The sequence below is a fragment of the Pelmatolapia mariae genome, linkage group LG23, assembly GCF_036321145.2.
Source record: "Pelmatolapia mariae isolate MD_Pm_ZW linkage group LG23, Pm_UMD_F_2, whole genome shotgun sequence".
Lineage (NCBI taxonomy): Eukaryota > Metazoa > Chordata > Actinopteri > Cichliformes > Cichlidae > Pelmatolapia > Pelmatolapia mariae.
In genome coordinates, this window is record NC_086246.1 from 38,389,746 (window position 1) to 38,405,461 (window position 15,716).

A 15,716-nucleotide genomic window follows, 5' to 3' on the forward strand; every position below is an offset into this window, starting at 1 on the left:
AAAATACTCATATTGTGTTTAGTAGAAGGATGAAAATTATGTTTTTGTGATTAGGTTAGGTGTTAATATTAAACAAACCAGACTTATTTCTAACAAACACAGAAAGTGGACATGGCTGCTCAATGAGCAGCAGCTACAATTGTAAAAGAAATACTTATGCAACCAAAATGTAATCCACTAATGATGTTGCCTAGATCTGTATGGTATGTGCTGTGGTACTAGTTAGCTAATTACTCAGCATAGCAACACTAACCAGTAATAACAATAAAAACATACATCAACATCAGCATCATGCCAAAAACAAAAGAAATCAGTTAGACTCGAGAAAAAGAATTGTTGATGCTCCCAAAACAAAGCAGAAGATGGATATACAAAGTTATCACAGCTTTTCCATGTGTGAAGAACTGGACTGAAAAGCATGATCAAGGATGATCAAAGAGAGCCATGCAGTACAGAACAAGCTTGGCAGACGTAGGAAGTGAAAAACTATGCAAAGAAAACCTAGTGAGAGATGTATCTAAAGACCCTAAAGGAGGGGTCTCAAGCTTAAATGAGCTGTGGGCCACTGGCACTGTCATCTCATTGGACAGCCACTTTAGTGTTCAAGTAGTACAAAAAAAATCAAACAAACATCAAGAAAACACCTACAAATATTATTTTTTAAATGTTTTATAATGAGACAAAACTGCAAACGTGAATCCAATCCCCCCCCCCCCCCCCCCCCCACACACACACTCTTAACTAACTGAATAAACACATTGGTACTTAGTCTCTGGCCAGACACGTGGCAGCACTTCTGCTATCATTTTGCTCATATTTAACAAAATAAAAATGTAGACATAAGTGTACACATTAGTTTTTGAATCTCTCACTGAACCAACACAGCTAGTCCCTCAGCATCTTTGCACTCTCTGCTCATATTGCCTTCATATTAAATATTTGTTTGCTTTTTAAAGAACTTATTTTAACATTGTACTCAACAACAAACAAATCCTCCTTAACAAAAAAAGTTACTTCGAGGGCCAAATTGCATTATATTTCTTCACATCAATATCCGGTTATTATTGAGTGATGATGTTTGAAAGCTACTTCTGTGTTTATTAAGGCTGTTGTGTTTTTAACGTATTTTAATGCTTTGTATCTTGTTCTATTTAATCTGAACAAGCCCCTAAAAAGTCAGTGATCACTGTCGGCCTCTATCAGTTTTTATTACCACTATTCATCAGCAGCACGTTTTAAAGCTCGGTTTTTCAAACCTTATGATATAACTATGGCCCAGCCCATGCAGCAGTATGTTAATGCCTAACCTCTATTGTGGATGGATTATCTCAGTTGTTCAACTGACTGAAGTTTGGTCCATTTACAGCATCTTTTTCCTGCCATGCAATTGCATTTGTCCCTAAGTTTTACTCAGTTGTATATAGCATTTTTATCTTATTGTATATTTTATTCTATTTTATTCTAGTGTATATAGTATTCTATTTTATTCTATTCTGTACAGTTGTGTACTGTATTTATTCTTATTTTATTTTATTCTAATTTTTGCTTCATAACTTTTGCACTGTCCACTTCCTGCTGTGACAAAACAAATTTCCCACGTGTGGGACTAATAAAGGTTATCTTATCTTATCTTATCTTAACCATCGGGAACCTTTGTGTTAACTTTTATTGAGTGGAAAAAACTTAGTGTTCATCCTCCAGCTTCACTGTGCTAATGTGTTTATATTATGCTAACCATAGCTGTGTAGCTAGTACCACATAGCACATCATGATATACCCTACAAACACCACTACTGTTTAGTTTTCTGTCTTCACCTATATCTGAAGTGATAGCAGAGCTGTATGTTTTCATTTTTTCAGAAATCCCTCAGTCAGAACATGGTATTATGGAGGCATGTGACACACAACACAGGAGCTCTAGTTTTCCACTCCAACTTTATTCACCTCCATACATCAACTGAGCATATTGCACCGAAAACAACAGAACCCCTCCTCCAAGCTTGGGTGTGAGCGGAGCCCTCTAGTGGGTCACCACAGTATGTCATTTTTAGATGGAAACTAGCGAGCTAACTCCCTGCTAACTTCGAACTCCATTAAACTTAATAAATTCTGTTTTCTTTGATGCCTGGATGTTAAACTTAATTGTTACACCTGGTAGAGCAGCCACACTGATCATTTTATTAAAGATGAAAGAATTTAGACAGTTTGTAACTCTCAGTGATGCCACAGTGTTGACTTTGGGATCTAAAGCGGAGTTTGGACCCAGAAACGGCTAATGATGTCAGACTTAAAAATGAGATACGGGCTGCAAGTAGGAGTGACGTGGGCCGCAAGTGGCCCCCAGGCTGCAAGTTTGAGACCCCTGCCCTAGAACAACTGCCAAGACACAAGTGAATGACTCAGACAAGTCAGGAATTGTAGTCTCAAAGAAGACAGTCACGAGAACACTGCACAAGAATTGACTTGCAGACCAAGAAAAAGAGAAACTTTCAAGTCAGACTGATGCATGCTAAGGACAAGCTGAAAAAATATTATATATGCTTGAAGCACGTCCTTTGGTCAGATGAGATGAAAAAAGAGCTCTTTAGGCATCAACAGGAAGATGCATTTGGAATCGGGGATTTCTTCAAGGTGGAAAAAAATCATGAAGAAAGGAGGATATGTGAAGATTTTGATAGAAATCCTCAAGCAGTCAGCAGTAAAACTGGGTCATTGTCATTGCTTTGTCTTCCAGCATGACATCGACCCAAAACATACCCGGTCAAGAACTGCCTCCAGAATACCAAAAGGCCTGCACTGTCTGGCCTGCACGACGCCCTGACTTTAAAATCTGTGGGGTGAACTGAAGATCAAGATCCATGCCAGAAGACCATAAATGTGAGAAAGCTTGGGAGATCTACCAAAAGTAGAATGGTCTGGGATTCCTCAGCAGATAAATGTAATACATTTTGAAAAATACATCAAATGACTGCAGGTTGCTATCAGCAAAAAGGATAAATAATTTGTAAAATAATGTGAAAGGCTTTTGTGAAGAATTTTATTTCTGTGTGCAGAGCACTGTACTTATGATAAGCAAGACCATGCAAAGATAACACAAGTTTCAAATATGCAAACATACACGTAGCAAAGGAAGTGGTCAAAAGGCAAAAAATGACAGATGATAATCATACTTGCCAACAAAGCAAACTGCTCTATAAAAGGCTCAACCTGAGACTCCTACAGTACAAACAAAGGTTAACCTTTTTGCTGGCATCATGTTCGGTCTGCAGAAATTTCTCCTCCTTCTTGTTCTGACCTGCTTTGGACAACTCGGTAAGAATCACAAGTTTTTGTTATTCTTCTTTAACCATTTAATGAGGCATCCATTTAATTTTCCTTTTTTTCTTTTACTTTATTCAGTGCATGGGGGTGATATCATACATGGAGGAAAAGCCCCGGAGGGTTCAATGCGATATATGGTCTCTGTGCAAAACAACGGCGGTCATGTGTGTGGAGGGTTTCTCATCACTAATAACTTTGTGGTCACTGCCGCACACTGTATTCACGAGTGAGTAACCAAACATCTTCTGCTTAAGTCTCTTTCTTAAAGATAATTCTTTGCCTTTGTTAGATAGTGGAGCAGTGAAGATTAGACAGGAACATGAGTAGAGAGCAGGGGAAGATGCGCAGCAAAGCTCTGCTCAATTTCAGTCATGTGGCACATGGTTCACTGCCAAACCAGTGAGCTAAACGGACGACCTTCTGCTTCAATCTCTGATTCATGTCATTAAAAAAGATTTAGAAAATGAATTGAAAACCTCTTAATGATTATTCCTTCAGCTACCCCACGCATGTTGTTCTTGGCAACCACAATCTCAAGAATGGCCAAATAGTAGAGATTAAAAAAAAATTCGTCCATAACAGTTACGAAAGCCCTGAGACGGGTGATGACATCATGCTCCTACAAGTAAGTACATCTTTATATTGACAACAGTTTCACATGAAATATATTTGTGGTCTTATTTATATTTTAACTTTATGTTATGTGTGTCCAGTTGGCAACCACAAACAGTCTACACGATGTAATTCAACTTCCGCATGCTGAAATAGATCTAACAGCAAATGAAGTGTGCCAGGTGGCTGGATGGGGAAAAACTATGAGTGGTGGTAAAAATGTTGGTGAGCTGAGGGTGGTGGACGTGTCTGTCATTAACCCACAAGTCTGTAAGAATCAATGGCCTCAACTTCCTGCCAATGTTACCTGTGCAGGTGGATATGGCACAAGCAAAGGATTCTGTCAGGTATGTATTCTGTCCAATGTCAGCAGGTTTCTTTTTGATAAATGTACTGTATTAAACACTTAATATAAACTGAACAATTAAAATGCTTCCTCCTCACAGGGTGATTCTGGTGGTCCTCTGGTGTGCAAAGGGTTTGCTGTTGGTATCGTTTCTTTCAACTACAACAGCAATTGTAACTACCCAGATAAACCCAACGTCTACACGGACATCTCAAAATACCTCCAATGGATCGACAAGATTCTACAAAACCACAAAACATTTTGAGTAAAATCCCTGAAGTTTTGCTTTTCGCATTATTGAAATGTCAGCATTTCTGATTGCTCTGTCAATGTAGCCAAGACAGAAATTAAAAATATTCCCTGCATAAAACTGTGGTTTTTCTTCTGTAAAGTGATCATTTTAGCATTTAGCTCAATTTCCACAAACTGAAATAGAATATTTAGATTTGTAGTCTGAGGTCATTGTGACATCTACACTTATTCTTCATTCAAATTAGTGAACCTGTATGAGAAAGAATCACTGTGACAAATTAAAAATTATTAAGTCAATATTGATGAGGAGCTACTGTGATAATCATATATGAAAAAAATACAAATGTGTTTAAAAATTCTGGGGCATAAACAGAACAAACATTTAAATTTTGTTTTAATAAACTGTCCTGTGCTCCTACTACATCTGGATTATTATCTGTGTGTATTTTGCAGTATAAAAAATCAAAGTGACACACTGAGTCATTTTGCCGAATTTTTCAAATCCCAGGTCTTAATCACCCATAACTTTCCCACTATACAAACATCAAGTGGTGGTTTCTGTGGAGTTGGGACAGCCAAGTATTCCATAATTTTGTGTTTATCCTTAAAGGTAGCAGATGAAAGAACAAGAAGAAAATGATTTTCCATAAAAAACAAGATGAGTTAGTCTATTAAAATGGTATTTTCTAAAGGTTGATCAGTAAAGTCCTGACAAAAAACTCACTCTTGAGCATCAGAGCTCAAATCTTAATCTGGAAAATGTGGTTTCTGTGGTTCATCTTGTTTGCTGCAGTAGTGTCATTCCAACACGTTCTCATCCCAAAGCGTAACATTTCACGCTAGGTTTCTGACTGCATCAAATGTTTCCACAGTGAGGAAGGTAGTGCCTTTCTATACTTGTCAGATACAGTACAGTATCTCAAACAAAATATAAACAGGAGTCAGAGAAGTAAGAATGCAGCCAGGCCAATGATTGCCAGCTTTGAAGGGTTACATGGATTTAATAACTCTTCTTCAAACATCATTTGGCTCCTGGAAAGGCTTGAAGAACTCCTTGCGTGGACCAGGATTAATGTTAAATTGTCCAAATATCACATTCTCTCCATACAGAAAGGTGGCAGGGAAGAACTCATCTGTTTTACAGTGGATGGAGAGAGGATGCCACTGTTATTGTTCATATATGAATATAATCCACCAATAAGGAGAGGAAGGAGCTAGTCATAATTTCGGTAGCCTGGATAGAGGAGGTATTAAATCAGAGCCCTCAGCCAACAACTGATCATGGCAGAACTCACTGTCCAGTGGAAGGGAAGGATGGAGTTAGCCTGTGAGAGAAAGAAGGACAGGTACCTTGATCTGACAACTGAGTATAGAGAAGCATGTGGAAGTCAGCTGTAGAGTATAGAAGGAAAACTTGTTGTGGGGAAGACTAGGGTCCTATAGCTGCAGGGGGTGCAGGGAGACATCCCTGCTGTTGCTGCACCACCAGATGTTCCAAGATTTCCTTCAATTGAAAACATTTTCATCAGAACACACAAAACATTCACAAAAGTTCTCAGAAAAAAATTAAAATGAATTCTTTTTTCTACTTTCTTGGATTAGTTCTGTTTTCTAAGAACCCTGCACTGTGAGAGCGTCTGCTTCTGGACAAACTGCTCTCAACATTGCTATTAGCTTAGCATTAACTTGAAAATGTTACTATTTCATATGTGTTGTGCTGATCAATGTCAAAAATATATTTTTTATATTTCTTATATAAAAGATCATATTTAATAGTTAAAAATCATTTTCATACTCACAGATTAGCCGTTTATCTACCTGCTTTGGAAAGTTGTTTTAGTGGCCACACAGAGAATGTGCTACAAGGTCATAATAAAACTTTATGGGTATGAGACACACACACACACACACACACACACACACACACACACACACACACACACACACACACACACACACACACACACACACACAGCTGAAATAGCCTAAGAAACCCATGCAGATTGGATTAAAATCAGTTCTTTAACAACTAGTGACAGGTATGAATGATAAAGGAATCACGTAAGTATGATTTAGAGATATATACAGAAAGTCTAAAATGTTCAACTATCTTAAAACGACCTAGCATCGGACGGCTTCTCCACATATTCGGGCTATACAGCACCAGATTGCTAACGAGCACATGAAGTACAATTATTTTTTACAGAGTAAATATTGAATAACGAAGTCAGATTTGTGCTTCAAACACTAAATGAGTGATACATGAACAAGTGTGAAAGTTTGAAGACCTGTTTATGCACATGTTGATCTACTATAGTGACAACTTATCTTCAATCTATGATTCATCTAGTTTGCTGCAGAACTCAAAGATGATATCATTCAGCTGTGTCACGTCAGCTATCTGCCTTCTTTACTTGTGAGTATGATTAAACTGAAGAGATTTAAAATAAGAGAAAAGAAGAAAGGAACATTCTTATCAATTATACTTTGCATACTATTTGCTTAATCTGACATATTAACAGTTCTACAGTCAGTTGTTACACTGGCTGTTGATTCATACAACATGAAAGAAAATATATAATATTACAGAGTATATCTACAGAGAATAGTTTAAAGTTTCAGTGTTCAATCCACTGATTACATAAAAGATAAAAAATACTGCAGGGAACATTTGGCTTGAAATATGGTGAAAAAGTCCTAACTATCAACTCTGTGTCGCCTGCTGGATATAAGTGAAAAGTCAAATTACTCATATTGTGTTTAGTAGAAGGATTACATTTTTTTTTTCATAAAACCCCAAATAAGTAAAAGATAACAGCTGGAAATCATACATACAAAGGTTTAAGTTTAAAAATGTATCCTATTTAACTTCACAAAAATTGAGAAGTAGGTGCAAATAAGAACATTTAGACCAAAGAAGAAGTTGATAAATGACAGTGAGCTACAACAGCCTCTTAAAAATACTGACAAAGTTTGATTTCCATAGTGATGAATTTTAGTGTTACATCTGAATTTTCACATAGCTTGATTTATCATTACAAAAGGTCAGGAAGTCAAAAAGGATACTAAATGAAACAAGCCTAAAACTAAAAGAGTCTTTAATTACAATGGTCAAACTAAAATTGAGCAGCAAGTGGCGCTAAATTAATGATGAATAATCATACAGTAGTGAATGTATTTCAGTCTAATGAGGAACTGTAATTGTGATAAACAAGATAAAGATAAAGATGCAAAGTTAAGTGTCAAACAGACAAACTTACCTTGAATAAAGGATGTGGTTGAAAGTCAAAATAAGATAGATGATAATCATACTTGCCAACAAAGCAAACCACTCCATAAAAGGATCCCCCTGACACCAGTACAAAGAAAAGTTAACCATTTTGCTGACATCATGCATGGTTTCATCTCCTCTGTGTTCTGACCTGCCTCACAATTATTCTTCAACCATTTAATGAGGCAACAGCTTATATTTCTTTTTTTTTATTGTACTTTTTTCAGTGCATGGTGGTGACATCATACATGGTGATTCTGGTGGTCCTCTGGTGTGTAAAGGATTAGCTGTTGGCGTTAGTTCTTTAAATAAATAAATAACTCTAAATATATCTTATAGTTTAGATTCCTCAAAGTAGCTACCCTTGGCTTTGTTGACACATATGCTTGGAAGTCAGGTTGATACACAACTGACAGCCCTCTTTGACAACTGTTAGAATTCATATTATGGCAAGAACCAATCAGCTAAGTAAAGAGAAACGACAGTTCATCATTACTTTAAAAAGTCCGAAAAATTGCTAAAACTTTCAATGCGTCCCCAAGTACAGTCGCAAAAACCATCAAGCGTTACAACAAAACTGTCTCAAGTGAGGACCGCCCCAGGAAAGGAAGACCAAGAGTCACCGCTGCTGCTGTGGATAAATTCATCCAAGTCACCAGCCTCAGAAATCCCAAGTTAACAGCACCTCAGATTAGAGCCCAGATAAATGACACACAGAGATCCAGTAGCAGACACATCTCTACATCAACTGTTCAGAGGAGACTGTGACAATCAGGTCTTTATGGTCAAACCACAACTAAGGAAAAGCAACAAGCAGAGGAGATTTGTTTTTGCCAAGAAACACAAGGAATGGACATTAGACCAGTGGAAATCTGTGCTTTGGTCTGATGAGTCCAAATTTGAGATCTTTGGTTCCACCCTTTGTGTCTTTGTGTGATGCAGAAAAGTTGAATGCATGGTCTCTACATGCATGGTTCCCACCTTGAAGCATGGAGGAGGAGGTGAGATGGTGTGGGGGTGCTTTGCTGGTGACACTGTTGGGGATTTATTCAAAACTGAAGGCACACTGAACCAGCATGGCTACCACAGCATCCTGAAGCAACATGCCATCCCATCCGGTTTGGTTGGACCATCATTTATTTTTCAACAGGACAATGAGCCCAAACACACCTCCAGGCTGTTTAAGGGCTATTTGACCAAGAAGGAGAGGGATGGAGTGCTGCGCTAAATGGCCTGGCCTCCACAGTCACCTGACCTAAACCCAATCAAGACGACCACCTCATGAAGCTTATCGAGAGAATGCCAAGAGTGTGCAAAGCAGTAATCAAAGCAAAGGGGGGCTATTTTGAAGAATATAAAATAAAAAAAAATAATGTTTTGAGTTATTTCAAACTGTTTTTTCATTATCACACAATTTCACATGTGTTCATTCATAGTTTTTATGCCTTCAGTAAGAATCTACAATGTAAATAGTCATGAATATAAAGAAAATCTGAGCGACCCTGGGTCCCTGAGCAGTTATGGACTTGTATTTTACTATATGTGTTTTTGGTGTTGCTGTCCCTCGTTCTCCCTGCTTGCAGGTATGTGTGTGTGTGTATGTGCGTGTGTGTGTATGGGTGTGTCTGGGAGCACCTGTTTCCAGGCGCCTTCAGGCCTGGTGGGTGTGGCGCTGCCAGGTGGTTGGCCACACCTGAAGACATCACACAGCTGATCAAGCCTCGTCGAAGGAGCTACTTAAGAGTGTGGTGGAGCTCTTTCCGACGCTGGATCATTGCGTGGCTTAACGTTAGTCTCTTCGCCCGTTAGTAAATTTAGTCTGCTGCGCTGTGGTGTGTCTGACGGCTGCCTCTTTGTTATTTCCCCAGGAGAAGTGTGGAGACGAGAGGGCAGCGAGCACGGGATGCTCAGACACTGAGAAGCAGGGACAAGAAACACTAACACTGGGAAGAGGACATGTCACGAGAGTCGGGAACGCACTGAGGATTTATTGTTATTTTTTCACTCACTGTAAATAAACGCACTGCTTGCATTCAGAGCTCCGCGCCTGGGTCCTCCTTCCTCACATCCCCACGGTTGGCCAGCGTCAACCGTGACAGAATGATCCAGCCAAACATGGGCCCAGCGGACTCTGAGGAGAGGCTCAGGAGGGAGGTGATGGACAAAGTTTACAGACTATGTGATTTGTGGTGGGAGAAGCCCGGGGAAGTGTTGCGTCGCGCCGTGGAGAGGCGGCTGCAGGAAACGCTTTTTAAATTTCCCTGGCTGGTTGACTGTCTCAACCCAGTCGTCATGGACTTCCTGCTCTCAACCGTCCACCTCCACTCTCCGACTCAGGCTGCTCACCGTCCCGGACACCCGGTAGAATCACAGCCTGACACGCCGGCCCCGTCCTCTACACGGAAACGACTTTCACGCCGCCGACGCACCTCACCGCAGCCGGATCCCAGGACATCTCAACTGCCGGCTGTGGTGAGTAATGGGGACACTTTTTCATTTCTCACACCATCTGTTTCTTTGTTTACAGTGGACGGTGACACCGCAGACGCTGCTGTAAGCCAGCCTCAGTGCAGCTGGCATCACCTCAGTCAGAGGTCTCCACACCACTCTTTGCTCCACCACCTGCTGCTACGGCGCCACCCGGAGGAGCTCAGCCTGAGCCGGAGGAGCTCGCGCCGCCCGAGCTGGAGCTCAGAGAGCCGGCGAGGCTGTAGCTTGCCTCCACCAGTGTGTGTGAATGAATAGTGGAATTGAAAAGCGCTATATAAATGCAATTTTTTATTTATTTATTTATTCATTATCAGGTTACTCGTTCTTATTGTTTAATTATGAAGAATTATCATATAGAAATAAAAAAAATCTGAAGTTGTGTGTTAATTGACGCTATTTGAACACATATCTTGTCATTTAACATGTATATAATTGCCTGGACATTCCAACAAAAATGTTCAACATTCACACTTTCCCTCATTCACAGTAGTGCTGTGCCACACTACACGTTTTAGTATCGATCTGATAACAAGTAAATACAGGGCCAGTATTGCCAAAGATGATTAATGAGATGAATTCTCCGTTTGCAAATCCTGAACATATTTTAATCATCACTATATCACTGTGATTTTTTTTTTTTTTTTTTTTTACTTTCCACAATAACTAGTTAACACAACAAAACACACCTTTGAGCTTTTCATGTGTTTTAAAACTGGGTTTTTGGAGACCTGGAATGTAAATTTTTCTTTCTCTAAAGCACACAAAAAGATTCGGACATTTTTCAAAGTGCACGTTTGAGGTTTATTTTTCCAAAGGAATAATTAAGAGTTCAGCGGTGCTACACACTGAATTTCGATACCAATACTAGTGTTGGTATCGATGCTGTCGATATTTGAATCGATCCGTCCACCTCTAGTACTTGTAGTTAACTGCAAACTAGAACTAGGGAGGAACAATTATGAACAACTAAACTTCCTGAGCATTGTGTGCTTCTAGTGAGCCGTTAAAGCTTAAATACTACTGCCCTTTAACATCAATTATGAAACCTTGTTTTATAATTTTTACCAAGACCTTTACAAGACACCTTACAGCATGTTAGCAAACACACTTAAGCAATTCAAAAGAACATAAAAAGAGACATTTGCTTCACTAAACTTTAGTGCGGATTTCACCAGTGACCATGGTAGCCAGATACTTCCTTCTGCTGTTTGTCCTCAGTGGTAAGCTTTCGTGTCTTTATCATAAAAAAATTATCTAAAATATGACAAACACTGTGCATATTTTTATTTGCTACCTATCCTACTACTAATTACATATTGTTCTGGATTGCAAATGACGTCGTAGTTTGTGTTTCAGGAGCTGACAGTTCTCGGATTATTGGAGGCCAAGATGCTGCCCCCCACTCACTCCCCTACATGGCCTCAGTGCAACTTCAAGGTCGCCATTTGTGTGGAGGAGCCAGTAGCGGTTTTAGATACGGGCGACACGGGCGGTTGCCCGGGGCGGCATCGTGGTGGGGGGCGGCATCACGGGCATCGGCAAAAAAAAAAAAAATGCTCGTACTCATGCTGCCCCGACATCATGCCAGCGCATATTGGGAATGGCATAGGCACCGATCGGTTTTCTATCGCCCATTTGCTGGGAGTAAGGGCGCCCTCCGTTTGCGAGGTGCGCCTGCTGCTTGCGGCACAGGGAGGAGAGGGCGGGGCGGTGGGGGATTCTCTGGGTGGCTGGAGCAGCATCTAATAACCAACTTGCAAAATAAAACAAAATAAAAACAAACCAACAACACGAAAACACCAGACATTGTGATACAGACTTATAATTTGCACCGATGTTTTTTCGAAATTCTATATGCGAAAAGTGAGCGCGAGAGCCCTCGGTGCGCCTGCTCGCTGCTGAAGTAAAGTAAACTTTATTGTCATCTCTGCTACATACAGTCCAGTATATAGAGAGACGAGACGACGAGGCTCCAGTTACAGCAGTGCAAGTAAACAAACAATAAATATAAGAAGAGTAAGAAAATAAATATACACTTTAGGACCAGGGGTAAAGGGATCAATAACAATTTAAAATGTATATTTTATATTTTGTTGATTTAAAGTCTCACACAACGTTTAAAGTTTAAAGTTTAAAAAAAAGAGAAAAGAAGAGGAGGAGTGTAGCGACTTCCACAGTCGCTAGAGGCCGGGGATGGAGCCTGCCTATTTGCCTGACGCGCTGTCAACTGTACGCAATAATGCGAGAGGTGGAATTGCTTGCTTGTTTATTAAAGTGCTTGAAAAGTTTACAGAGCAATGTGATCGGCTCGCGATTCAAACTCTTAAAACATCACAGCTCTAATGCAACAAGGGGAAACTCGTTGTGCTGCTGTCAACAAAAACTACGGCTACCCAGTCCTCCTCTCTGTCAAAATCAAACCAGTGAAAGACAGACTGACAACGCCCTCTTAATGTCGCCTAGCACCCATGTGACTCCCGTTACACATCACCATAGCAACCAAACAAATGAAAACCCAGTGATCATTAAAATTCAATACATTTAATTATGGCTCCTACAAGGAGAAACGAGCAAAAGATACAGGTAAGCAGATGTGTCATTGGATAATGGCAGGTCATGTATCCTAAAACATTAAGAATCAGAACACTTTCTTAATCCCTAAGGAAATTATGTGGGTTACAGTTCCTCCAAGAAGAAATGGTAAAAATAGTAACAGTAAGAGACTAAACTTAGAGGGCGTGTTCGCCCGGGGCGCCAAACAGGCTAGGACCGCCACTGGGAGGAGCACTAGTGAGAGAGGACTTTGTACTCACAGCAGCATATTGTGAGACACGTGGGTACGCATTCAGTGTTTGCTTTAATCAGCAGCATTTGCAGAACTGACAAAAAACCTCTCTATCAGTTTTTCTCCATATCATAATAGGTTTCTTCGTTATGGAAGAAAAATTAACTTTGGATTCTTGATAACATAATAAATGTTGCTGCAATTTGTAGAACACCCACAGTCGTGCTGGGAGTTGATTCCCTAACAGGTACTGAGCCAACGAAGCAGCAGTTCCTTGTGGTCAAATCTTTTCCGCATCCAGGCTATGATGGGCACATAAATAATAGCATGCTCCTCAAGGTGAGTGTTGGAGCTATTTGTTCTTTATTTTTATTATTTTGAAATTTGTTAAAGTTTGTTGTTAGTTTACTTATATTTTTGGGTTTATTTACAAGTTTATTTGTAGGTTAATATTTGTTTCAATGTTTTGTTTTATTTTGGTGTTTACCTTGTTAAGTTAGTCAGTAAGAGCTGTAGTGCCATTTTTTGTATAAATAAAGAGACTGGTATAGGACCAGCATGCACTGGGGTGGGCCTTTTTTTTTTACCAGAGCAGGAGAAGCAGCAGGAAGTAACAAAAACTGGATGAATAAACCATAAAAACGCAACTTTCAAGTTTGGACAGTGGACTTCTTTTGCCTGCATACAAAATATTATCTCAGTGCAGCGGTGACTTGTGGATTTGTAATTGTGGGATGTTTGGTTTGTCAAACAAAAGGGATTACCACTACACAAAGTAAAAAACCTGCCCTGTGGACCAAAGGAATAATCCTTAATTAATGGATATGTTGGATATATGGATTTCAGGGATCACTGTTGAACTCGAACAAAAGTTACCTGGATCGTCTTTGGAGTCATCCAGACGGATTTGGTGCTTGAGGCCTGGATCAACATGTCAATCGTTCATCAAAACTGGTGAGTGATAATATTGTTTGAGCCGTAAAGGAAAACGGTGAAGCTATTGGAGTTTAAAGACATTATTTCACTACAAAGTCTGATGAACTGAGCTGTACTAAATTGGTGCATAATTGGATCGCTAATTGAAACATGCCAACGCCTGTTGTGGAAATGTTTGCTCACTGGAATCAACAGGTAAATGCATGTCATGTTTGTGCTTTATGCTGTGGACATAAACATAAATACACTGAGATTTCTCCACATTGGTAGTGGGTTAAGTCTGGATGTCTGTGGGTTTTGTCAACTTGGGATGAACAAAAGCAGAAAAACAGTAAAAGATTCAGACATTGAAATTCTGGTTTATTTCACAAATACAATGAAACGCTTTACAGTCCACAGAGCAAAGTAGGATACATTATAAATGGATACTACAACATAACACGGACAGTGAGAAGTAAAACTCATCATCTTACCAGCTGTTATATTCTTTAAACTTAAAATAAACCCCTGAAATTAGAGTTCAGTGTTTTGAGTCAACACTTCTTTCTTCCAACAGCATTACTGAAGTGACACTTTAACGATGCTTCATATCACAGTCTTTATGATGAAAAACACGTTCTCTTGTTAGCAGATGTCTGTGCTGTGAATGTCATGAAAATGTGCAGAGCCAGAGTTCAAGCTTCCTCTTCAATTACCATTGATTTGTCACATTATCCCCATAAACAACGTGTTTTCATAGAAATCATTGTGACACAGAGATTTAGATTCTTGTTTCACAATGTGCACTTAATGTGAACTCAAAATCTTTAGTTTCATACTTATAAAGTATCGAAAAGAATACATTTATTCCAATGTATGAGCTACACTTCTTGTAAGTAAATAAATAAATAAAAATAGCTGATTGGAAATGCATTTAAAAAAAAAAAAAAAAAAGCTCCTGCCATGACCTTCCTTCTGTGAACACACACACGCACACAGAGAGAGAGATCATTAATACAAAGGATTGCAGCAGCTTTTGGATTTTCACTCTTTGTTATGAACAGCCACATAAAATTCATTCCAAATTTCATTCCAATTTTTTGCCTTTGCTTCAATTAAGATGTGTCTTTAAATCTACGATACCTTTCTTGTTCAAAAAGTTTACTGACATAGTAAAGAAGTAGCTAGGGAACTCAGTAAGTATGAGCAGCGATAGCTTAGGGACACTTTCTCAATTTCATCATCTGCAGTTCGTGAAAGAAAAGTGCCACTTTAAAACAAATCAGCAAATCCACAAATTATGGATACAGACTCTACCTATAGAGGTAGAGATACGCTTCATGTACTTATCAACATACAGTTCAAAGGCTTGCATTAAAGTGCATTGGTGCACACTTGGGCATCTTTTATTTAGCATGGTTATACCATTGTGAATTTTGCTATATAAATATGCTCGAGTCTATCATATGTTTGACATCCAGCTAAAAAATCGAAAATATATATTTTTAAATCAGTAACTTTGTAAATTTAGAGGAAATGAATTTTGGACATCAAATGAGTCACGCTTTAAACATGGTTTAAGCGCTTACAGACAGACATTTATGAAGCGCAGGCTATAACAGACGTGCTTACCGTGTGAAAGGACCGCGGATGTCTTGGAGCAGAGAAACACGCTGTATTGTTGCTTTTCTCTTATGCATAAGACACCCGATTGTCAGAAACGC

General features: G+C 39.2%; 1 protein-coding gene across 1 annotated transcript; it reads left to right on the forward strand.

Moving 5' to 3' along the window:
- The first annotated feature begins 3,254 nt into the window (after window positions 1-3,254).
- Window positions 3,255-4,544, forward strand: LOC134621247 (trypsin-like). The gene is made up of 5 exons (XM_063467675.1): window positions 3,255-3,312; window positions 3,400-3,547; window positions 3,820-3,946; window positions 4,035-4,280; window positions 4,380-4,544. Exons 1-5 carry the CDS (start codon window positions 3,255-3,257, stop codon window positions 4,542-4,544), a joined length of 744 nt encoding a protein of 247 aa, XP_063323745.1.
- The last annotated feature ends 11,172 nt before the right edge of the window (window positions 4,545-15,716 follow it).

Coding starts and splice junctions, on each gene's coding strand:
- LOC134621247 (XM_063467675.1), top strand. CDS start 3,255: ATGTTCGGTCTGCAGAAATTTCTCCTCCTTCTTGTTCTGACCTGCTTT. Junction 3,947..4,034: donor ATGACATCATGCTCCTACAA/GTAAGTACATCT, acceptor ATGTGTGTCCAG/TTGGCAACCACAAACAGTCT. Junction 4,281..4,379: donor CAAGCAAAGGATTCTGTCAG/GTATGTATTCTG, acceptor TCCTCCTCACAG/GGTGATTCTGGTGGTCCTCT.